This window comes from Phragmites australis, chromosome 24 (assembly GCF_958298935.1).
Source record: "Phragmites australis chromosome 24, lpPhrAust1.1, whole genome shotgun sequence".
NCBI classification, from domain to species: domain Eukaryota; kingdom Viridiplantae; phylum Streptophyta; class Magnoliopsida; order Poales; family Poaceae; genus Phragmites; species Phragmites australis.
The window spans coordinates 4,631,926-4,656,592 of NC_084944.1; the positions used below are offsets into that span (position 1 = coordinate 4,631,926).

Genomic DNA, 24,667 nt, shown 5'->3' on the forward strand with positions numbered 1-24,667 from the left:
CCTCTAGTCGCAAAGAAGTGTTATTTTAGACATCGATATGGTGCCCTAAAAACACATTTTTTGGTGTAATATGTGTTTATAGAACATAGTAAAGTTATACTATTATGAAACTAATTTTCAAGAAAAATCTATTCGTATTATTTTCAAATATTTAAACTCAATGCATAAAAAATAATTTGTCGTTGATGTTTGAAAATGTTACTGCACTTAATCCAAAATAACACTTATTTGTGATTGGAATAAGAAGTGACTGGAATGAGTATGTTTGTCTCTCAACCTCTCTAAAGTTTGTATGATTTCTTATGCTATACAACTTGTACAAATGTTTACTAGCTAGATCAGCTCAAAACGTCTCCAGACTCCACTGACAGCTACAAAGGAGACGTTTTCACCCGTGTTTTACCATTTGATTGATCTACTTATTGTAATGTTAGCTACTATGCACAAGCGAGAAGCAATTTAGCATCTCCGAAAAAGATTAAAATGTATAGTCATATGGCTTGTTTGTTCATGAGAAGTGATGATTGTTCAGGCGATCGAAATTACAGATACTAGGGTAGTATGAAGAAAGTAAGATATACGATAAATGAAGACAACGTTGTTCACTGAGGTACACTCCAGTGGAACAGGGCCAGCTATACATTTATGTACAGATCAAACAGGACTAGAGTAAACTAGGATATCACAACATCATAGTTCTAGGAATAATAACAGGCAACAAAAATTACTACGACTTCAGGATTTGTTTCATTTTGAGAATTACAACTTCAGGATCCTTTCTGCTACACCTAATAGCCTGGCTATCTGCCTGTCACAATCCAATCAGTGCGCGAGGTCTGTGCTCAATCGTCAACAAAGGCATACCAGTCTGTGAAACAGCCCTTACGAACCCCATGTTGGCAGTAATAGTGGGAGTACGCCAATGGTCACCTGTACCAAAAACAATTTTGTTCTTCATCGCTAGCTTCCTTGTTGTCGGAAGATCCATCATACGCGCTGAAGGACTGTCTGGGACAATCCTGCACAACTAATCGTGTTGGTAAGTATGCTGTAACACAGTATCAGACTGATTTGGTGTTTGGGACAAACCGAATTCAGGACATTCGCAAGTACCAACACCCTGGATATGATTAATAGTTAAGCCCGAAAAATACTACCAGTTCCAAGTTTAGCACGGTTGTAGTGCCTGTGGAATATTAGTGTTTCGTATGAACATGAAAAAATCGCTAAATGGGTGAATGAATATTTGTGCGCATGATGAGAGCAGGCACAACAGCTGGCCAGCAGTCACGGCATGCATCTCAACTAAGGTTACTAGAAGTTCAAACAGTTTCTATTATCTACCGATTTAGCAAATCCAGTAAAACTAAACGGCTGGTAGAATCAATTTATACTGAGCTCCATTAGCCTAGCAAGTTACTACACAGCTACTGTAGGGCAGCCAAAAAAGGGAGTACACGTGCACAAAACACAAGGCTGATATCATCGAACACTTTCCTACTTGGAGTACCTCAGTGCATCTACATATTATTGACATAAGGATCAAATGAACAACGAAGGTCGTCTAACAAAGCTACATTTGAGTACTACATGTACCTCATAGATGAAATCTACACTAAGATGGAAAATTAAAGAGAAAATCTGCAGCATAAGCTTGATCATGTGTTATGTCTCAGTCTCTCAGATGTTGCAAGCAATATTTGGATATAACACAAGAATCACGCTCAAAGCTCAAAACTAGACTTACTGCATAGAAGGCCCATTAGAATTACAAAATACTGAAACTTGAATAATCAAACTAGTAATGTAACAGAACTTACGTAAGTTGTTTCAGTAACAGTCTTGCTCTGGTTTTCTCCTCAGGCCCACCGCACATCGAAACAATTTCTTTGAACTCCAAGTTAACAGTTTCACATATGATACATTGCTTCCCATGCACTGCTTTCCCCAACTCTAGGAGTATGGGGGACTGCAGTTCAGACTGTGCCTGCAAGCAAACATGAATTGATTTGATAAAATATGTACAACTAGGACTTTTGTAAGCACATAGTCATCAACTAGAGTAATTCAATCTTTATATTGTCAATTTGGACTGCAGAGACATATGCTTGCAGATTATAGTAAGTCTATGTGGGATATTTTTACAGGAAATCGCAATGAACAGCAATTAATTTCATGTACTTCACATGATTTACAGTTAAAGATTGATCAACAACATTTAGAACTGAGGTTGCAAACTAAAACTTCCTGCCCTAGAATCCTTATCAACAGCTCAACACACACTTCTAGACTGTAAAGTAAACATTTCCAAACTACCTGATCCATGACGAACTTGTAGTTGCACTTGAACCTTGCCCTGGTCTCTGCCTCCGGTGCAGCCATCAGTTTCCCCACCCCGCCATTGCTGATCCCTGACACAACTGCAACCAGCGCGGTAGTGTCTAAATTCACCAGCTCCCTCGATTCAGTCCTAATCTTCCCCACGAAGGCACCGAACCCTCCCTCCAAACCCAAAGGCACCTCCTCACCACTTCCCTCCGTCACTACGGCCACCGGTGGCGGCAACACCTCGACACCACCCTCCACGACTTCAATCTCAAACGCCCTAAATCTCCTCATCTCCTCACTTGGTTGGAAGCCGACGCCAACCCACCCTTCCTCATCCTCTTCGTCGGACTCGCGGATGAACTCCAGGAGCAAGTCGGTCTCCACGGCCCCGAACCCCTCCGCGAGCCCCCGCGCGATGTCCGCGCCGACGCCGCGGGAGAAGACGAGGAGCAGCTTCTCGGGGCGGGTGGCGGGCGGCGCCCCGCGCGCGGCCGCCAGCACCGCCGCAACGCGGGCGCGGAGGCCGCCGCCTGGGACCCAGGCGAGCCTGGCGGGGTTGCTCGCGGAGACGAGCGCCCACGCGGGGCGGCCGCGGAAGGCGCAGTAGAAGTCGACCCCCGGGAGCGGCGCGAGGCGGGACGGGCTCTGCACGGCCGGGTGGGTGAGGAGGAGGTGGAGCGCCGCGAGGTGGGGCAGGTTGGAGGAGAGCGGGAGCCGCGGGGCCAGGGCCGAGGTGAGGAAGCGCAGCTCGGCGGCGACGAGGCGGAGGAGGGAGCGGAGCGCAGGCTGGCGCGGCAGGTCGGGCGACGCGGCAAGACGGTCGTGCAGCGCGCGGCACCGCGCCCGCGCGAACTCCAGCTCGGAGTCGGAGGAGGCGCACGCTTGCGGCGCTGCCATCCTGCTGCGCCGCGATCCGGTCTCGCGTCGGAGTTGGGGGAGGGAGAGATACAAGAGGTTCGTATTTTTTTATTTACATTTCTTAAATCGGAAAATTATAAAAATAAGTGTCATTTTGAAAAATTAGAAGTCCACACTATTATCGTCCGTTAAAAACATAAGCATATCAACTTTTGAACGAGCAACAGCTTAAAAAATAAAAAATAGTATTTTATTATTATTAAAATTCAAAATACTATTAAAATAGTTATAAAAAATTTGAAATTTTTTGATAGGATAAAAAATATTATCATCTTTGTATACAAAAATATGAGCTGTACAATGAGAAAAAAAATAGGCGTATAAAAGGGCCGGCCTAGTTGCAGCAGTTCGGATGGGCTGAAACACCGAACGGCCCATGAGATTCTTTGACGCTGGCGTATAAAAGGGTCAGAAAAATAGCCGTTGGGCTCGGCTCGGGCGTTGCGTTCGCTTTGCTCTGCCCTGCCATTTTGAAGCGCACCATGCCGTGGCTTCCGCTTTCTCGTTTCCCTTCCCTCCCCTCTCCAACGGCATGTTCCCGCCGCCGGCTGCACCCGCGGCGGGATCCTGCATCCGAGGCGTCTGCCTCCTCCAGATCTGAGGCGCCGACCGCGCTGCGAGCTCTGGCCGTAGGTGAGCCCCCGAAATCCGGCCCTTCTGTTTGTTTGCGCCTTGCGAATTCCGCGACGCTTTCGTTTCGTCTCCCGCTCGGGTGCGCTGTTGGGTGGAAACAAATAGGCCTGGGCGCCTGGCGTTGGTTCGAGTGGTGCAGTGATCTGTCTGGTCGGTTGTTGTGTTGCGCCGTGTTTTAGGGCCAACGTTTAGGGTTTGGTGGAATTTGCGAGCAGTTTTCACTCACAATTCTGGTTACTATGCTAAATTGCTTCCACCCGATTTTTGGATTTAGTTTTGCGGGATTAGCAGCTAGAATTCCATTTTTTTTAGCGCACTTCGTAGTAGATATCTCTATTATGAGTTTTTGTGGCGAGGCTCATGGTGTAGTATTTAGAATTTAACATAGTTCATATTTTGCAGTACTCTTGTCACTGAGTTCTGGTGGATGTGAAACCCTGGTTTTGGCTAGCACAGATTTGTGCTAATTAACATATATTTCCACAAGTAGAGATTTTGTCAACTCAAATCGTGCTACAATGGCGTTTCAATAGCTTGCTTCAGAAGGCCACCCAACCTTTTGTGTTTCTGTTTCTTAGTTGTTTTCAGGTGCCTTTTGTTTGCATCTGTATAACCTTTAAAGCTTGTTGAGGTGAACCTTACTGACAGCATATGCTTGTACTTACTTTTTTCTTCTTAATCGAATGGCAGCACTCCTGCCCTCTTTTCGAAAAAAAAAGTGGTTTCTATTGGAGTGATCAGGATTAGATGGTTGTAAAACTCTTACATTTTTGCTGTTACTGGGGGATAGAGGTATGGCCGTATAGCTCGTTGTATTGCTAGTTTGCTGCTCTTGGATAACTTTGTATCGTACTACTGTCTACAGTTTACCCATGTACTACTTCTATGCACTTTGCGTTTGTGTTTGATTTTGTTTGGAGCATACTACTGTAAGTGAGATGTCAATGTCCAATACCTACTGCCAACATAGGTGTTCGCTCTACGCAGACGACGTGGTTCTATTTCTATCACCTACTGCCATGGACATACAATCTCACTTAGCCATTGTTCAGTTCTTTGGGATCGCCTCCGGGCTATCAACAAACCTGAACAAATCCGTTGATGTTCCTATCAGTTGCAGTGAGGAGGAAATCTCTACCATCCGGGACTATCTCCCTTGCAGTCTGTCCTCCTTCCCGATCCAGTACTTGGGTGCTCCACTTTCGACCGGTAGACTCCGTAAGAACCACCTTCAGTCGGTGGTGGATAGAATTGCTTCCAAACTCCTTGCCTGGCAAGCGAAGCTTATCTCCAGACCAGGCTGTGCCACCCTCGTGAGGTCTGTTTTATCATCGACACCAATTGACACTCTAATTTCTATCGATGTCCCACCTTGGGTGATTAAGCAGATCGACAAGATAAGGAAATGTTTTCTTTGGAGCGGTGAAAGATCAACTTCCGGTGGACGCAGCTTCCTGGCTTGGCCCAGAGTTTGTCGTCCTCTAGAATATGGAGGGCTCGGCATTTAGGACCTTAGGCTTGCTGGCTATGCATTGCGACTGCGCTGGCTCTGGTGGCAGCGGTGCAGCCGATCTAAGCCGTGGGCTTCACTGACGTTGCATCATGAGAAGCAAGTCCAGGCTCTCTTTGAAGCGTCCACTAGGTTCGAGGTCGGGAACTGCATGCTTACGCTCTTTTGGACTGATGCCTGGCTCCATGGCGGCTCCATTCGATCTATGGCTCCCGACCTGTTCATGTGTATCCCCCCTGCGGTTACCAGAAGCAGAACAGTACACGATGCCTTACAACAACGAACTTGGGTGAGGGATATCACCAGCCCCCTCTCCATGCGCGCCTTAAGCCAATATTTGGAATTATGGAACCAGCTGGAGACCTTAAGTTTAATCGACGAGGAGGATCGGATGGTTTGGAAATGATCTGCCTTCGGACAGTATTCTGCTAGCTCGGCTTACCAACTAATGTTCCAAGGTTCAATCAAATTTGGGGGTGCTAAGATCCATGGCAGGCTTTGGACAGCGGCACGCAGCAAGCGCCACGGACTTTAGGATGATGATTCTTGCACATGTGTGCTCAGCTCCAGGAATCAACCGATAATCTCCTCCTGCACTGCGTCTCCGCAAGGGAGCTCTGGTGGCGCGTCCTGGGGATCCATACGCCGCTTGCAGACACTACACTCCTGGACTGGTGGTCGGAGCTACGAAAGGGCGTCGACAAAGCGTTCCGGAAGGGCCTCGACTCCATAATTCTACTTATTTGTTGGAGAATCTGGCTAGCAAGAAATGATGTGGTCTTCAACAACCATCGCATCTCTTCGGCCCTCATGGTGGCTCACATCTGGGATGACATCGAGCGATGGTGCAGTGCAGGGGCGACAAATCTAGCAGTGCTCAGAGAATGGTTGCTTGCTTTCGGTTCTTTAGTCTAACTTGAGTCACCGGTTTAGCTCCTTGTTGTTACGCCTCTCGTAATTTTCTTGCCTAGTTACCTCTTTTTGTAAGTCTGTGACCCGGCAAGGTCGTTGTGTAAACTTCTAATTTTTCCTTTAATACAAAGATGTGCAGCTCTCCTGCGTGTTCTAGAAAAAAAAATCCAATACCTGATCATCCCCATTATTGTAGTGTTTGGAGCTGAAAATGAGTGAGGGGAATACTAGTCAGCTTGCCCTTGACAAAGGACTCTCTCAAATGTCTAAGGATAATGATTCAAATAGCCCTGCAACTATCCAGAAGATAAAAGTTGACACGGAAGATTCTGGAAGCAACATTGAATCGCCCACTCCAGAGAAACCTGAATCTAGAAGGAAAGGGGTTGTTGTCAGTTAACTGGCAAGGAATTTGCTTGCATAGAGGTACAAGGATAGATTCGCAGATCAGGAAGATGAGGATGACACAGATGATGAAGACTATAATGACTGTCTCGCCTGGTGATAGCCAATCTTTAATATCAGGAAGAGGAAGCATTAAACTTCTTGAAAGGTGAGCCATTTTTTTATTTTCATCTCGATGTCTCATGCATCTGCGTGCTGCCTAGTCATGATTATTCACCTTGGCTTTCTTCAATAACAGACACAAGAATTTGCTAAATCTTTTCAATAAAATGGAGAGTTCTATAAGGTTGCTACGCCTGCGGAAGAAGATGACTACATTTAAGAATATTGCCACCCAGGTGGAAGTACTCACAAAGAGGTAGTAATGACAACGAAAGTGTCTGTCTGAAAAATCATTATTTCTTATTCGTTTGCTATTGCACTCAGATGATGATTTTTCTGCATTACAGGAAGTTCTCACACAGTCCTTTGGCCCAGATGAAGTATTTGTTTCCAGAAGCAATCCAGATAAATAGGATACTGTTACATGATGAGAAAAGCCTTTGCATGTATGCTGATATGGAAATTACACTTGTAATGAACGTTGTGGAATGCGGAAGACCTGATCAGTCTCCATCCATGGCAATCTGCGAGGCTTTTTACTCAAAGCTTTTGAATTTTTTGGATGCTCATCATAAGGTACAAAACTTAATTCAACTCGGTCTTGCTCAGGTAGTTGTTAATTGATATAGCATGGTTTTCGCTCTGTGAAATTTCATATAATTTCCTTGGATCACCTCCACTGAAGTTACATCTTCTCATCTCAAATGAACCTATATGTACTTTTGCAGAGGGGCGTATATGTACTTATTATTATGGTAGTGTTCAAACTATGACAATTCTCTCAGCATTCTTGTTGCAATTGCTATATGTGCAGGGTATAGACATTCCTAAGGCCATGCTACCAGAACCCTTCAATTCAAGGGAGAAGTTATATCTCGAGGCATCACCTGATGGACATTCTTCTGAGCCACCTCTGCAGAGTTCCACTGAAAATGGGTTTGCAAATGCTTCCCACTTCCCACAATCTTTTCAAAAACTCATGTCCCAGAAAATTGTTGCTGATGCAACTGCGAAGACAAAGTTGCTATCTGATCCGGCGGAGCTGAGCTCTCTGTGTGCTCATGACACAGAAAGGCCAAATAGAAGCCCTAAAAAGCAAGACAAACATGTGCCAGTTCCACTAAAGTCTGAAATTTCTGCTACTCCTGACCGCCGTTTGATCTCTTGCTGCCAAGAGAGTACGCCAAAACAAGGGACATCAGAGTCACCATTGATGGCTCGAACGCCAGCAATGCAGACACCAAAAAGGCCATTGCCCTCTCCACTTGAGAAACCCGAGACCACATGAAGTTCAGCCCGCAGATCACTGATGTATTCATCGTTAAAATTTGAAGGAAGCCCATCTTATCATGATGGAATGGAACATGAGGTTACAGCTAAAAAAGGCCTGTTCTCTGAAGCCCATCTACTCGTACCAACTTGCTGGAGGTATGCAATTTCTTGTTCTTATTCCATCAGGACCATCACATAGAAGGTTATATATCTTTGTATGGATCAGTCTGGAAGTTCGCAAGTGCCATAGTCAATGGCATAAACTAGATAACAAATGCTTTTGCTTGGATTCTGAATTTCTGATTTATGCAAGAACTCTACTGTGGAATGGAATAACTGTAGACAACTATTTCTGTAATTTTAGTTTGTCATACGATTGATAAATAGCATTTATGTGGATTGCACATTATAGACCTCTTAACTGCCTTCATCTAGCATGATAATCTGGGACGGGCATACACGACTGTCCAATAATCCTAGAATGTTGGCAGTAAGTAGTTGTTGCTACAGAAATAAGCAAGCCATCGGGCTACCAATAACCAGCAGTAGCCTAACTATTACCTTGGTATTCCAAGGCAAAGTGATGTTCTGTTGGATAGGATGCTTGCTTCTTCTTTTTTGGTATAAGCAATTGATGTTCCTCTTAATTTTCTGTGTATGCCATGGTGTATGACTAATAGGGGTTCTGCTTTCAGTTCTTTGTTTGTTGTAACAGAATGGAAGATTTGAAGAAATTCTAAGCATATTCACTTGTCCACTGCTTACCTTTTGACCAAATGAACTTGTTCGTTGCAGGAAAATGATCCTATGTGCATTATTGGTAAAGAGAAAATCAATCAAGTAGACCCGTTGGACACCCAGGAAAAGCTAGGTTCTTTACGCGTCACATTTGACATAGTCTGTGATATTTCTCGCTCTACCAAGAATTCGTTAATGACAAAACAGGAACTTTTCCACAATATTCTTGCCAACAACTTGGAGATAGAAGAGATCGGTAATGATGGTCAATGTAACGATTCCAAACTCTCTGTACTTGATAGTTCCCAAGCTGTGCTGATTGTGTGTTACTTTTTTTTCCTTATCACTTGATAGGGGAAATAGAAGAGCAGCTGCATATTGTGGAGGATCTGGCTCCCGATTAGATTTCTAAGAAGGTGATAAATGGTGAAGAAATACTTTACAGGTAAGTTCATGAGCTAGCTATCAAGCGTCTTTTAGAGAAATTTCATCATTTTGTTCACACACGTCCTTGTGTTGTATCATTCAGTATTACTAAGCAAACATCCTCCTTTTTTTTCTTAGATTCTCAACGGAATACTAACATATATTTTCTTTTAATTGGCAGCATTGAACAAATACCGGATCAGAATTCTGTTCGGGCAAGGCTTGTCGAAGCCATTTGAGAGATCTTCGATCTGATTAAAGCTGAAAACTCCACCTAATATGTATGTACTACTAATGTTTGAGGACTTGAGCGGTTACTTAGCTAATTTACCGTCATGGAATCCTCGTGCACTCTTGCTGACTCTTGGTTGAACTAGTCTCTTAGAGTCTTAGTTGACTGCTCAACAAATGATTGAATGCTGAAGTTGTTACGAAGCTTGAATTCACAGTGAGTTTCACACCTGAGTGTAATTTGGCCGGCTGGTCGGACTGTTTCATGCCTCCCAGGTAGGTTCTGTGAGCCTTCTGACTTTATGCGGTAGTTAGCCCAAGAACTCAACATAAGATTTGCTCTGTGAACATTACTTGAGTTGCTCATGAAAATGCAAACGGAAGGGTTTTTTTTTTTGCACGCTTGCATAAGAAATTATGTTTACTGCTCTGTCAAGGTTCTTATTCCTGATCACGCACAAGCTTATTCACACCATTCAGTGATTATGCTCTGTAATACTGGTGTGAAGCGCACTGCTCGCTTTATATGAGTTTAGAGAACACACAGTAACTTTTTCACTAGCCCAAACTATACACTGCACTATTTATTCCATATATACAGCAATGACATGGCATACAGTACACAAGTACAGGGCAATGAGCCCATCCTCTAATCTCATACACAGCATGTACCAACATTCCAACAACAAATAGAGCAGACACAACCATCAACTGCCTCTCACTCATCAGACCAGGTGATGTCCACCATGCCGACGTTCTGGTCGAGCCCCAGGGCGTCCCAGACCGCCGGCGACGCGTCGACGATGTTGTTGTCGCAGGGCGGCTCGAAGTTGTGCTCGTCGTCGCAGCCGTGCACGGAGTCGCACTCGTCCACCACCTTGGCGTACACAGAGTTGCCGTTCGCGGTGATCTTGATGCGGTGGCTGCACCGGGCCATGTTCTCGAACCACCCCGTGGAGAGCGCGACGACCTTCTCCTCGTCGCTGTGGTACGCGTTGTCGCACTCCGACGGGCCGCCGCCGTCCTTGCCCTTCTCGAAGCTGTTGAGCGTCAGCACGGCCTTGGTGCTCGCGGTCACCGGCGGCGAGCAGCGATACTGCGGGTACATCTTGCCGTCCTCGCAGCAGTCCGGGTCGTTGCTCTTCTCGCAGTTGCCGGACCTGCCCGGGAGGTACCCACTGGCGCGGCACACGCCGAGCCCGGCGCCGGGGCGGCGGGACGACGCGATGTGGGAGGTGGAGAGCGCGACCAGGAGGAAGATCGCCATGGTGGCTAGAGCTCTGGCAGTGGCCATATTTGCGTAGCCTTGCTTGAACTCTCTTGTTCGCTACTAGTAACTTGTTTGCCTTGATTGCGTGTGGTTAGAGCGCGGCAAGGGTGAGCTTTTATAGTCATCTCCCCGGGATCACTGGTTCTAGTGTTGTTATGAACAGAGTTTTTGGTCTGTGTCTCCACGGCAAATCGTTGTTATGTTCAGATGGGAGCTATCTTCATGAACTGCCGTACCGTGTCAAATGGTTTGACGAATGTGAGCGTCACAGGCGCACGGCACTTCACCTTCTCAGTAAAAAGAGTTACCGAGGGGTGCAGGGGGCGACGAAAAAAAAAGGGGAGAAAATGGGCCAATTTTTTGAACGAAAATTTAAATAAAATTTGACTATTTTTATGAAAGAAAAAGCAACAAATTATAGTTTCCTAGGCTCAAATGCATTACCTTCCCTTTCTCATTTGAACCTCTCACACACACTATGTACCAAAGCACAAGACAAGCCTTCCACGCAACCAAGGCCAGTTCTGACCTTTTGGTGGCCCGGTGCGAGACAAAAGTGGAGACCCTATGTAACAATAATAATATTTTTATTACAATTGTAAAGCTAATCTTTAGCGTATTACAAGAACACAAACTACTAAGCAGTTATAATAGCTCAAATAATATTAGTACATACTAGAAAACTATAAAATGCTACTAGGATAAAACACTTTAAGAGAAGTAGGGCAGAATTCTCACTAAGATCCTTCTATTCTATTCATTCATAATTGCCAAAAGAACTATTACCTAGATCCGAAAAGTTTATGAAAAAATCACTTTGTCAACATATCACCTTTTTTAGACCATGCCATCTATCTAACCGATTCATTTTTTTTTTCCTTTTCTCCTTTTTCAGAGAAATGCTTTCTTGATCATATGTTACCACACTATAGTAAAGAGTTGGTACACTGAGAAACAAAATCATCTGTGTTTGTAGACACCAAAATTACAATCCCTACTTCTGAACCTCTCTTAACCAGTCAGTTCTAATTGAAATATTTAAACATTAGAACAAAAAGAAATCAAAGTTAAAAGAAGTTTGGATCTAACTAAACCCACCTCCTCCATTAATAGTGTAAGGGGTGATCACCAGCAGGTGGCAGTCGACGGCATTCTTTTCCAGGGAGAGAGGAGCGGTCAAGGGGTGCGAGATGGAGGAACGGACGAATGTGTGATTACCATGACTTGCTTCCTGCCTTGGTCTAATTACCATGATTATGGATGAATGCTTTGGTAGAAGAAATGGACAAATGCTAAGGAAGGAACGGACAAAAATAGAGGAGTTGTTTTGGGCCTTCCCTTATTTTCCTAGTTGCCTGGCTAGTTACCGTTCTAGCTGTGTTCTTAGGCTTCGGATGATAAACAATTGAGATAATAGGCTGGCTACTGCCCTGTAAACAACCATACAATTATTTACATTGGATGGGGCCTAGGGTGGTCGCCCCGGCTGCCCTGCCCCAGGGCCAGCACACAACAAACTGAAGCTACAACATGGAACTCGACGATGCAGAGGAACACCATAGCACGAAGCTCGATAGAGAGGAAGGATCAATGGTAATGTGACCACAAGCTATACCCTGGAAGGAACCACAGCAAACACACACCATAGGGTATCCAGGAAACGACTTATGAGCAAGGGTGGACAATATCCTCACGACTTGATGATGAGAAGTATAGCACACGGACATGTATAGCGAAAGATGACCACTCCAACTCAATGCCTCGTCCCCAAGAAGCATTACCGCATGGCCCTAGATGCACGGAAACCAAAAGAGTCAAAGGCGACTCAAACATTGCCTGACAAGAAGCCATCAAAGACTCACCAACCATATGGAGGCACTAGGCTTTGTTGCAGAAAGTGGAGAAAAGGGAGGACACACACGTATGGGATGCCAATCATTGGAGGTTGTTGTCAGGGATTATTTTCTACCAAGAATGGGTGGTAATTTAGTGATAGCAGATATTAGTCTAATCCAGGACCGGACCACTGGAAAGGAGTTAAGAAAGCTTTGCGTTATATGCAAGGCACTAAGCACTTCATGCTCATATATAGAAAATCTGATAATCTTGAAGTTGTGGGTTATTCAAATGCAGACTTCGCGGGGTATATAGATACTAAGGAATCCATGTTAGGATATATATTCACCCTCACTGGAGGAGCTATCTCATAGAAAAGCTCCAAACAGACACTTACTGCATCATCGACAGGCTGAGTTTGTGACATGTTATGAGGCTACAGGGCAAGCTGTATGGCTTAAGAACTTTACTCCCAGACTTAGAGTGGTAGACAGCATTGCTAAACCACTTAAGTTATACTGCGATAATGAACCAGCAGCTTTCTATGCGAGTAACAACAAGTCAAGTGGCACTGTCAAACACATTGACATTAAGTATCACGTTGTGAAAGATAAAATTCAGGATCAAATAATTAAGGTTGAGCATATAAACACTAAGTCAATGCTTGTGTATCTGCTAACTAAAGGCTTACCACCCAATGTTTTTAGAGATCATGTTGCCGGTATGGGTTTATTGGAAAGCCTTTGATTATGGAATTAGAGGACCATTATACAAACCAACTCCCATTAAGTATAAAGTTTTCCATATCAAGATAGAATAGTACACTATAGGTACTGGGATTTCAGAGGCATTTCATTAGCCATTGTAACACATTGCCTTGGTGTACTGTTGTATTAAGAATGGGCTTATAAGGTTAGTCTTACGATCAAGGGGGAGAATATTTGTGTTGATCTTGAGCTAACCGAGAGACCGAAGCTAAGGGGAGTTGAACTTCATGATGCACCCTGATCGGGGGCGTCTAACCGACAATTGGTTAAGATCCCTTGTGGCCCAGTGCTATAAAAAGGAAGGGGTGAGCTGGCGTCTAGTATGGTCCAACGATCTCCGAGTCTCTCTTTCACCCCCAACAAACTCGATCTCGATTGATCTCTCACTAGTACCCACGGGAAAGCCGACGCCCTTTGCAGGACGACGACAATGCCAGCTTTCTCCCATGGTCCACTACATCAACCTCATCGTCAAGCCGGCGATCGACCACACGCCGACCACATGAACATCGACTGCGTGAAGACCCGATGGCCTCCTCTTCCAATGACGGTAATTTAAGCCCTAATCTATTTGATCTTAGATGTTCATGCGTTAGGCAATTCATATTAGGTATAACATACCCACGATAAAACAGCAAAAATGCGACATAAAACTAGCAAGCTTGGCACCATCTCCACAACCTGCTTGGCCTCAGCTTCATCTTTTACTAGATAGGAAATCTCAGTCAGTTGCATGCTTTTATTTTAGAAGATTCTATGGTTTATCTCCTTCTAAATATTTCAGCATGTGTAGATAAAAATGGAAATGGCCATCTTCCGATCAGCCATTGCTATGGATGCCATTGTCTCCTCCCACCAACCAACGACTACATCGTGGTCTCACTAAAGCATAGTTCTGAATTCTAATCTATGCGACCATTGTGCTACATGCTCCCAAACTTCTCTCCAAAAAACACACTGAAGGCCGAGATGGATCACAAATTCCTGTGCTTGGTCACAAAGAGAGCATGAGTCTGGTGTGCAGCCAATTCTTTCTTGCTATATTGTCTGCAGTGTTGAGCTTATGTTGCATAAACAGCCAGGCAAAAAACTTTCGTCAGTTTTTGCTTTCCAAATTTGATTTGCTCTAAATCTGCAGATCAAATATGCAGATTTAGCAATATATGTGTCGTCTGCCGTCCACCTCCACGTGATTTTGTCTGGTATTTCGGGCTGCAAAACAACTCCTTGAATTTTCGTCCAGAGATCAACATATTCAAGCAACTGGATTGAAGTTGAGATGTTGACTGAACAAATCCAGTTGCCATTCTGGAGCTCATAGGCTACATCTCGGTTTTTCCTTCTAGCGATTGAGAAGAGATTAGGAGCGCATAAGTCTACATACATCCTACCCGGAATAGTTTTTCCTTTTATCTCCAACAAGAGTTTACATTCAGTGTTTGTGACTGAAAACGTAATGCACGATTCCTATCTAGACAAACGTAGTGCATGCACACTCGTCAGTCGCCGGTAATAGCGAGGAGGGGGGACGGGGTCGCACTCGGCACTTGTTCAGGTGGGTCTCACACGTAGAGGGAAATTTTCAGAATGGGGTGCGTGCATACCGGAGCGGAGTTGCATTTTCCTGGCCGTGCGGACGCCACCATTTTGCCGGAAGAAAATTCTATAAAACTCTTCATCGAAAGATCTATATAAGATCCTGATCTATACTGTCATTTTCTGATCTAACGACTGTTACGTGCAATTGAGAGAGAAAAGAGAGACACATAACATATACAAAAATAGATCTTTTTTGAGATCGAGTCTCGTAGAATTTCCTTCCCATCTCACCCCGTGCAAGCTAAGTTGCACTCGGCGCTTGCTCAGGTGGGTCTCACGCGGTCCCCAGCCACGTTCGTTCGTCAACACCTGCACCGAAACGTGAACTAAGACAGGAGCAGCGCGTAGGATAGCAATTGGCCAAATCGAGAAACAAGTCGTCAGGTGTCTATGGAGTGCGAAGGAAACACCCCGGCTCTGGCCTCCTCACTCTTCTCCTTTTCCTTTCTCCACTCCGGTGAGCTGATCACCTCCTCACCACCGGCCAGCTCAGCGCCTCGTCATGTTACACCCTCGACTCGCCATGCTACTCGTCGTGGTCGCCATTATGGCCGTGACGGTCAAGCCCACCGTCACCGTCGCGGAGTACACCAGGAGCAGCGGACACCACCCTCCTCTGCTCGACTGCACCCTAGCGCCAACGCCGTCCAAGAACAACGACACCACATTTTGCGCCAACTTGGCTTGGGCCCTCGCCACCCTCCCCTCCGCCGCCGCGGCCGCACCACAGGGCTCCGCCACCGTGCAGTTGGCCCCGACTGCGCCTTTGCGCGCGGCCTCTACTTCGGTGCGAACCGCTCCTTCCCGGCCGCGGCCGGTGCCTGCCTCGCGTGCCTGTCCACCGCCGCCAGGGACGTCAGCGGCGGCAGTGCCAGCCAGCGCGCCGGCGCCTGGCGCACCGGGTGCTTCCTGTCCTACGCGGACACCAATGCCTCGTCTGCCCGCGAGGACGCGTTCCACGGCTGGTTCTACCCCGGCCCGAACACGACGGCGACGCTGGCCGGTGGCGGGTGCATGGGCGACCGCACGGCGGTGCAGTGCGCCCGGTGCTTCGAGGACTCTGCGCGAGCGGCGTCGGCGCTGGGTTGGCTGCAGAGGATCCGCGACGACGAGGTGGTGGTGGTCGGCTACACCTGCTGGCTACGTGTCCAGATATCCGTGCTCCCGCATGGGCCGAACCGTGAGTTCCCCTTCTCAATCTTGCAATCTTTTTTATCGAATTAAGCGTTAGAAAATGATGAAATTTCTGATCGAAATCTGCTATGCCAGCCGCAGATTTTGATATTCGAGGCTTTCCCCTTAGAACATGGATAGAATTGGTGGTAACTATTGAAGGGCTAATACTCAGACTAATGTTTTACCTGATCATCAAGACTCTACGAGGAGGTACGCTTATCTCTCGGACTAATTTCTCAGTTTGCAACATTCTTTTGATTGAAGTATGCTTATGTTTCCTTCAAATAATTTTTTCCCCTTCAAAGAAAAATGTACTGCTTATGGTTAAGCTATATATGTAACCTGATCATAGGAGTAGACGAGTGGTGAAGCTATTTTTTAATGATGGAATAACATTATGATAGCCTCTGTATCACAAGATGCACATAGCCATTTAGATACGTAGATACGTATTGGGATATACACTCGTGATGTAAGAACTGATATGATATTAAGATATACACATGTAGCTCCAGTACAAGGTTAACTGATGATAAACTGGTTTGCTTTCATGGTTACTTCTCCCCTCGATGTTTTTTTGCAGGACTCCCATGACTGAATAAATGGAGAATTCTGGATGATGCTTCGATTCTGCCATCGATGCAGTTACAAGATGTTGTGCTGGTCCTGTTACTTCTTCATGCTACCCATGCCATAGGTAACTTCAAACAATTGGTTCAGTATGTTCAGGCATGTCTTCTGCAGGAGACCGATCGAGAAAAGCCCGTAACTGTGAGAGATGAATCGAGGCGGTACTCAACTAACATGGCTTGTCTAGTGCACAAATTGAGCTTTGTTGCGACACAAATTCAGGAGTTGGTGTCTCGTTTTCCCTTGTGAATTCATGAACTCCAATCTGGCCACAATGCTGACCTTCACCAAAGAAACCAGACAAACGAGGCCGGCTCATCGAAAGAGACGCACTTGTTTGGATGATGCTGGGCCGCTATCGATATCCATCCGAATCAAAGCCGTAGGAAAGGAGATCTTGGGCCGCAAAGCAATACGAGAACCAGTGGCCACAGAGCTCGCAGCTCTCGGCCTGGCCGTCGCATTGAACGAACTGCCCTGCCAGGCCGGCGAGGCCTTCTCCAATGAAACTCGCCAACCCATGGGCCGAGGATTGCATTGCCCGTCGAAGGAAGAAGCTATTGCTAGGGGTGCAAGTGGGGAGGGCTGCACTGCTTACTCGCTGGCCCATAAAAGCCCACATCTCCGAGCAGCGCCGCAAAAGCCCGCAACACACGGCAGATTCGACTCGAGAAAGACGAGCGATAGTGGAAAATTCCACTACGCCATGATGGACACATAAACTATCAAGATTGTTTACGTGAAAAAATTATAAGGTACGTAAGAGAATTAACATATGAATAGGTATCATATGAGAAGTATGAATGAACGAGATAAATTATGTGTCTATTGAGTTCTTTAGTGTGAAGATGATCCAGATCTCGTATTCCGTCGATCTTCCTACTCGCCTCACTTCCTACTTGCCTCACGACCGCCCGCGTTCGTGTGCGTCCACACGCCTATGGATTAGCACGTCATCATCCCGGAGAAAGATACCCATGCCCATGGCAACGTTTACAAATTTGTTTGAGATCCAAAAACTGGAATCCAACGATTTTTCGAAATTCACGAATATCGAAAAATTCGATCGAAATTCGACAAGAATTCAGTCCAATTCACTGGTCAAATTATAAATCGGAGATAAAATTTTGAAGAATCGACCATTTAGTAACCAACCGAATTCAACCAAAAACCAACCGCATTTCATTTGTGATAAAAAAACCACTAATTCCATCAAGAACCTTTGGGTTTTATTGAAAACCGTTCGGTTTTATCGAAATTCAGTAAAATTTAAGAAAAAACAAAAAATATCTTAGTCTTGTAAAATCAATAACTAATTCATCCGAGCTTCAAATCAAGTAAAACAAATTTTGTCGGATTCCTTGTAACATAATATACATGATAAAAGTATTTATGCTCATGAAAACATTGTATATTTTCTGTGAGAAAATATACTTGCTAAGCCTAGTTAAATGCATAGTTAAGTCTTTGCTAATCCAAAAATTATGAGACCAATTTTGTTAATCTTATTATATGATCTTGTGTCTTTTAAAAATATATTAACTCATGAAATAGTTATTGTATCAGGATTGAGTAAATATGTTGCAACTAGATTAATTCATAACTAACCCATCCCACCTTTAAAATTAGTGAAATCACTTTTATTAGTTTACTTATACTAGTCTTTATGTAGGAAAAATTATAGTAGACATGAAAAATTAATTACAGTGTTGTTTCTCAACAGGTTCACTTTATACTTGTAAACTTTGTAAAAATCGTGGAGAAATTAATATAACTCTAAATGAAGTGAAACCAATTTTATAGTTCCTCTTAAGGTACACCCTACACACACAAAATATATGTTTTTACATGTTAAGCTTTTCCTTAACATGAGTTAATAAATGAGCTGCACGCTTCAACTTTTCTCTTTTATTTTCAAACTTTCTCCCGATAAAATATGATACAAATGACATTATTTTTTAAAAATTTCACAAAAGGTCTTAGAATTATCTCTAGTATTTTTAGGATTTTTTGTGATTTTTTATAATTTTTTTTAATTTTTAATTTAAATTTAAAAATCGGCCGATTTCAGAATTCAGTGCGGACCGAATTGACTGAATATCGACGAATTTTGAAACCCTAGCCCATGGAGCTCATCAATCACTGGTATCTCTTCCCCAAATGCCACCACAAGATTTAGAGGATGCACCACCGAGTTAACCAACTTGTTCGATATCTTCTCTATTGTATAAAAACTAATGAAAATAAATAACAAAATTAGAAGAAAAATTAGTAGATAATCTTCTTTTTTTTCAGATCCTATCTAAAATTAAACTACTACATCACTCCTGATATATTTATTCGGCGGCGCTCATATAGCGCATACATATGTTTGTACTTTAAGTTTGTACTTGAAGTTTATAATTAATGCTACCATGTCTAATATTTATATTTTCATTGCAAGAGAAGGATCCTTATAGTCCATGACAAATCCGGGTTTTTTTTTTTTTGCCGTCTCTCGTAATTGAATATCTTTGATCGCCAAGTAATAATACATATATCAGACTGTTGCGAGCCCGAGCTATGCCATGTGCGTCGGGGTACTGGATCAGGTCAGGACCACGTAATACTGCCACTTGGACCCTAATTTGAACGTTCATGAAGTTCATGTACGTAATACTACCACACATCAGAACGTCACATCCATCCATCGATGCACAAATTTGTCAACGCCTTCGTAACAAAAACAACTACACCGGGAAGAACTGGCCGGCCGGGAAACGATAATCAAATGTTACCATAGTATCTCATTGACGTCAACGAATAACTCTGCGTATGTGTCTTCATCGATGCGCCTGGAGATCGAAATTGTCTAATGCGGCTGACCTAGCACGAATGCTTCTCCCAGTCTTTTTTCAATAATGACGTGTCGATTCCTTACCCCGCTAGGTGCTAGCTAATTCTCCCTCACCGTTCAATTAACTCAAAAAAAAAATCAGATTAAGCAGAGCGGTGAAAAATATTATAACCCTGCCAATTGTCGGATGAAAATCTGTCTAAGCTGCTAGCGAAGGCTGCAAACTGTCAAAGGAAAATTTGTCTCCAAACTATGCGAATTTCGTACCTTAGGATGTGCATGAAAATTTTGCCTGGCCTTCTTATCTAGCGAGTTCTACAACCCTGGTGAGCCTTCCAAATCTGACGATCTTGGTTTGAGTTAGGGTAAAGGTTAGGGATTAGAATTTTGGATTCACCATGCCCCCGTCTTTGAGGATAGCCAAGGAGGTTGGTCAGTCTAGCAATGGTGTCGGGCTGTGGGTGGGACAATGAGGCGGCCATGGCACCGCACGTCGCGGCGGTGGAGGGTCATCAGTTGATGGAGCTCGTCGGCGGGGATAAATTGCTAGTATTGGTTAGGGGAAACAGTGATCGAGGGTGGGGGTCCAACGGCGCTGACACCGCCAGTGCTAGATATAGTGGCAGCCAAGGCGGAGGCGCACAAGAACCATTGCCAGTGCGGTAGGAGACAAGTTGGCAGTGGCGAAGGGAGCACAAGCTACAGCGACGAGAGCGCAGGTGACAGAGGTGGTTGTAGATGGGCTACGCCAACTCTAGGGACGGCGACAAAGAGGTGGTGATGAAGCGGACTGAGGTGAGAGCGGAATCAGGAGGCGGGGTCAGGAAAGGGACGGGATGGGGTGGGTCGTTAGACCATCTCCAACCATATTTCCTTTATTTTATTCCCTTCTCGATTCTCTTCCTCGTTCTCATTCTCTTTATTTTCTCTTATCTTCAAGAGTTTCACTTCGAGCGAAATCGTGAAGGGAAATGAGAGAGAATTCCGTCTCGAAGGAAATGGCCTTAGGAATCCCATCATGAAAGAAATCATCAAGGGAAACCGTTGGGACGCTGAAAAGAACGAAAATCCCTTCACAATGAGAATTTCGCCCGCGAGGAGAATCCTTTGTACGCTTAAGGGAATGAGTTCTTTCATGTAAGCTGCAGACAAATCGGGTACGTTGATTGGAGATCCGAGGCTGAAAAATCGAATCGTTCGAAGTTAAATAGACTGACTCCAGATTAAGCGATGCCATAAGCTACTAGCAAAGTATTATTAGCTGATTGGATCATTCAGCTAGCTTCCTTGACTGGAGGAAATGATCGCCCTCGCCGGAGGCGAGGTAGGCGAAAAAGGTGGCCAAGGAGGTGTCCATGTACTGCCGCGGGTTGTCCTCATCTACCAGCTCCGCCGCCGGCCCGATCATCCGCTCCGCCGGCAGGCAGTGGAACGACGCCACCGAGAAGCGAGCCCGCGTCGAGTTCACCCGCACCCGGTGCAGAACGCTCTTGTACCGTCCGTTGCTGTAGATCTGTGTGCATTCAAAACATACATCATTTTGCCTCGATCCCTAACGAACAGTCTTACACGAATTAGCTGACGTTGTCAGTTATGTACCTCGAAGTGGTCACCGACGTTGACGATGAAGGATCCCGGGACAGGGTCGACGGTGAGCCAGCGACCGTCGTGCATGACCTGGAGGCCCTCGTGGTCCTGCAGCAGCAGCGTAAGGAGGCCGTAATCCGAGTGCGGCGGTAGCCCCAGCGTGAGTTCCGGCTGCGGGCACGCCGGGTAGCAGTTCATCATGATCTGCGAGTGCCCCACCACCAGCTCCCCGAGCACGCCGCGGCCGGGGATGCCCAGGGCCTCCAGCGCCGCCTCCATGAGCTCCATGAACAACCCATGGCTCGCCATGGCGAACCTGGACGCCACTTCCCTGCATATGCATGCACGCATACGGTCACGCGCACGCATGCAACACGTATGATCGACAAGATGGATCGATGATTAACGCGTGGATTAAGGGAGTACTTACCTGAGGTCGTTGGGGGTGTCGGGCCATGAGGAGACGACGGCGCAGAGCGGCTGGCAGCTGAGGAGCTTGAGGAAGTCGCGCCAGCAGAGCACGGTGTCCTTGGCCTGGTTGAAGCTGGTGCCGTACCTCACCGTCGCCCACACGTCTGACGACATGTACCGCTCCCGCTCCGCCAACGGCAGCTCGAAGAACCGCCGCGCCACGTCCAGCATCCCGCCGATCACCTCGCGCTCCACCCCATGGTCCACTACCTGTATCCATGTAGAAATGCAATTAATCAGGCTGGCATCGTCACCTCACCTGTAACAAACGTGCATGCACGCAGACAGGGCCACGGGGCGCGCTGCGGGCAAAACCTTTGTGTTGCCTACTGGCCTGAAAGAATCCGTAGTCGCGGCACGCGGCGTCGAGCGTCTCCAGCACGGCGGCGCGCTCGGAGGGGTCACGGAGGCGCGCGAGGTTCACGACGGGGAGCTTCGCCCTGCTGCAGAGTCCGCCGCCGGCGCCGGGGCGGTCGGAGGCCGGCAGGACGTACCGGTCTGGAAGCCTGGTAACGCCGCTGTCGGAGAGGTGCCTCACGCCTTTCAGGCAGCACGACTCACGCTCGCTCCGGCTGTCCATGCCGACCAAGGACGCCGCCTCCTCGGGAGGTGATTCCTCCTGCTCAGCTTCTTCTGTCTTGACTGTAAAAGTGGATTAGGATGGTTAAGCGTGTTAACCTCCGAAGAGGCCGCGGCTACGTATTAGTATAGGCCGGGAAGAGCCCCACAGCGTGGCTTACATCTTGAGGACCACGGCAATTCAGAAGATCACGATTGCCTAACCTAAGATTACATGCATATCTCAAGAACAACTCTATCTCTAATTTACATATTTAAACGCTATACATATCTCTATCAAAGCATACTTTAAACAAGAGATTACATTCTATATTTCAACACCCCTCATCAATCACGACTTTTCCAAGTTGAGATTGCATTTGAACGATTCTAATTGTCGAAACTATCAACGGCTTAGTGAATCCATCTGTGACCTGGTCACATGATGGTATAAATCGAATATCAAGTAACTTATGTGCAACTTGTTCTCTCACAAAATGATAGTCAACTTCAATATGTTTAGTTCTTACATGAAATACCGAATTAGCCGATAAATTAGTCGCTCTGATATTATCACACCACAGACAATGTGCTGAAGGATGAGGTATACCAAGCTCATCAAGAAGTGTTTGCACCCACATTATTTCAGCTGTAGCATTTGCTAATGCTTTATACTCAGCTTCTGTACTGGACCTTGATACAGTTGCTTGTTTTCTTGCACTTGAGGAAATAAGATTTGATCCAAGAAAAACTATGAAGCCTCCAGTGGATCTTCTATCATCTAAACATCTAGCCCAATCTGCATCTGAAAAAGCACTGACTAGCATAGACGAGGATTGACCAATTTTCAATCCAAGATTAAGAGTACCCTTCAAGTATCTTAATATTCTCTTGACTGCAGTCCAATGTAAAGTAGTGGGAGCATGTAAGAACTGACAGATTTTATTAACTGAGAATGAAATATTAGGTCTTGTCAAAGTCAAGTATTGTAAAGCACCTACTATACTTCTGTAACGTGTAGAATCCTCAGACCCTAATTTATCTCCTTATGCAATTGACAATTTTTCTGTTGTAGACAATGGTGTACTAGCTGTTTTGCATGTAATCATCCCTACACGTTTGAGTATCTCAGTAGCATACCTTTCCTGTATCAATAGCAATCCATCACGTGCCTTCTTCACTTCTATGCCCAGAAAAAAGTGAAGATCTCCTAGATCCTTCAAGGCAAAGTCCTTTTTCAGATCACGTAATAGAGCTGAAACTACATCTTGTGAAGAGCTAGCAACAATTATATCATCAACATATACTAACACAAAAATTGTATGTTTACCCTTACTATAGAAAAATAATGAAGTATCAACCTTAGAAGGAGTAAAGCCCAACTCTTGCAACTTGCAACTTAATCTGGAATAACAAGTTCTTGGAGCTTGTTTAAGTCCATAAAGGACTTTGTTTAACTTACATAGGTGACCTGGTCGTTGCTTATCTTCATATCTGGTGGTTGCCTCATGTACACTTCTTCCTCAAAAACACCATGAAGAAACGCGTTTTGCACATCCAACTGATGAAGACTCCAACCTTGTGAGACTGCAATAGAAAGAACAAGTCGAATAGTAGCCGCTTTAACAAAACGTGTCCTCATAATCAATCCCATATATTTGTCTGAAACCCTTCACAACTAGATGTGCTTTGTATCTGTCTATAGTCCCGTCTGCCTTCTTTTTTATTTTGTAGACTCACTTACAATCAATAATATTCTTTTCTTTCTGAGGTGGAACAAGTCGTCATGTTTTGTTTTTGAGTAAAGCAGAAAACTCTTGTCCATAGCCATTTTCTAATTAGTATCTCCTAAAGCTTCTTAAGACTGGAAGGTTCACCAATAGTAGCTAAGTTCCATCAGTGTAGGTCTTTGGTTTACGAATACCTTGCTGGAGTCTAGTTAGGGGGCGAGAAGAATTGACCGAAGCATGACCAGTGGAGGGTGCCGATGGTGTAGCTGCAGCTCTGATCGGCGCAGAGGATCCAACTGGCGCCTGACCTGAGTCTGTGTGACTGTGTTGCGTGACGACTGCGTACCGATCTCCTGCCGGTCACAATCACTCGGTCGTTGGTTCTGCTGCGCACTCGCGCGTGCACCTGGCCAGTGATCACCAACTATTGCCTGGTCAGATGGAACAGGCACATGATCCAACACCGAATCAGCAGACTCAGTGCCAGAAACAAATCGATGGTCACCACCGTGTTCTGTGCCACCACCTTGCCCATCCTGCGTCATAAAATCATGTACTGTTCCTGCAGACTCCACATTAGTTTTATTAAGCACAGGATTAAGAGAATTAACCAGCAATTGATCATCCAAATATGCACGGATTAGAATGGTTAAGCGTGTTAACCTCCGAAGAGGCCACGGCTACGTGTTAATATAAGCCGGGAAGAGCCCCACGGCGTGGCTTACATCTTAA

General features: G+C 45.4%; 4 protein-coding genes across 5 annotated transcripts; 1 reads left to right on the forward strand and 3 right to left on the reverse strand.

Moving 5' to 3' along the window:
* Positions 1–465: 465 nt before the first annotated feature.
* LOC133907359 (uncharacterized) lies at positions 466–3,281 on the reverse strand. The gene is made up of 3 exons (XM_062349382.1): positions 2,317–3,281; positions 1,821–1,987; positions 466–1,019 (listed from the first exon to the last, which is right to left on the reverse strand). The coding sequence occupies exons 1-3, from the start codon at positions 3,223–3,225 to the stop codon at positions 812–814; spliced, it is 1,284 nt and encodes a 427-aa protein (XP_062205366.1). The 5' UTR covers positions 3,226–3,281; the 3' UTR covers positions 466–811.
* Positions 3,282–3,672: 391 nt separating this feature from the next.
* On the forward strand, positions 3,673–10,214 carry LOC133907362 (CDT1-like protein a, chloroplastic). Of its 2 annotated transcripts, XR_009907955.1 has the most exons (8): positions 3,673–3,879; positions 4,850–6,854; positions 6,945–7,064; positions 7,156–7,384; positions 8,876–9,074; positions 9,173–9,263; positions 9,426–9,446; positions 9,684–10,214. XR_009907955.1 is itself a non-coding variant. In XM_062349385.1 (7 exons), exons 2-6 carry the CDS (start codon positions 6,757–6,759, stop codon positions 9,220–9,222), a joined length of 696 nt encoding a protein of 231 aa, XP_062205369.1. In that variant the 5' UTR covers positions 3,673–3,879; positions 4,850–6,756; the 3' UTR covers positions 9,223–9,263; positions 9,426–10,214. The 2 variants fall into 2 exon arrangements, 1 of the variants encoding a protein (XP_062205369.1); XM_062349385.1 differs by having other exon boundaries at positions 9,426–10,214.
* Positions 10,116–10,785, reverse strand: LOC133907363 (putative ripening-related protein 5). Its single transcript, XM_062349386.1, has one exon. It carries the CDS (start codon positions 10,767–10,769, stop codon positions 10,194–10,196), a length of 576 nt encoding a protein of 191 aa, XP_062205370.1. The 5' UTR covers positions 10,770–10,785; the 3' UTR covers positions 10,116–10,193.
* Positions 10,786–20,732: 9,947 nt separating this feature from the next.
* On the reverse strand, positions 20,733–22,375 carry LOC133907360 (probable 2-oxoglutarate-dependent dioxygenase SLC1). The gene is made up of 4 exons (XM_062349383.1): positions 21,982–22,375; positions 21,607–21,857; positions 21,189–21,507; positions 20,733–21,102 (listed from the first exon to the last, which is right to left on the reverse strand). Exons 1-4 carry the CDS (start codon positions 22,225–22,227, stop codon positions 20,860–20,862), a joined length of 1,059 nt encoding a protein of 352 aa, XP_062205367.1. The 5' UTR covers positions 22,228–22,375; the 3' UTR covers positions 20,733–20,859.
* Positions 22,376–24,667: the final 2,292 nt, after the last annotated feature.

Excerpts from the sequence above, each read along its gene's own strand:
- LOC133907359 (XM_062349382.1), bottom strand. The coding sequence starts at position 3,225 with ATGGCAGCGCCGCAAGCGTGCGCCTCCTCCGACTCCGAGCTGGAGTTC. Across the intron at positions 1,988-2,316 it reads ACAAGTTCGTCATGGATCAG|GCACAGTCTGAACTGCAGTC; the intron begins GTAGTTTGGAAA and ends GTTTGCTTGCAG. Across the intron at positions 1,020-1,820 it reads CTGTTACTGAAACAACTTAC|GATTGTCCCAGACAGTCCTT; the intron begins GTAAGTTCTGTT and ends TTAGTTGTGCAG.
- LOC133907362 (XM_062349385.1), top strand. The coding sequence starts at position 6,757 with ATGAGGATGACACAGATGATGAAGACTATAATGACTGTCTCGCCTGGT. Across the intron at positions 7,065-7,155 it reads GTGGAAGTACTCACAAAGAG|GAAGTTCTCACACAGTCCTT; the intron begins GTAGTAATGACA and ends TCTGCATTACAG. Across the intron at positions 9,075-9,172 it reads CTTGGAGATAGAAGAGATCG|GGGAAATAGAAGAGCAGCTG; the intron begins GTAATGATGGTC and ends ATCACTTGATAG.
- LOC133907363 (XM_062349386.1), bottom strand. The coding sequence starts at position 10,769 with ATGGCCACTGCCAGAGCTCTAGCCACCATGGCGATCTTCCTCCTGGTC.
- LOC133907360 (XM_062349383.1), bottom strand. The coding sequence starts at position 22,227 with ATGGACAGCCGGAGCGAGCGTGAGTCGTGCTGCCTGAAAGGCGTGAGG. Across the intron at positions 21,858-21,981 it reads GCGACTACGGATTCTTTCAG|GTAGTGGACCATGGGGTGGA; the intron begins GCCAGTAGGCAA and ends ACATGGATACAG. Across the intron at positions 21,103-21,188 it reads ACGTCGGTGACCACTTCGAG|ATCTACAGCAACGGACGGTA; the intron begins GTACATAACTGA and ends GAATGCACACAG.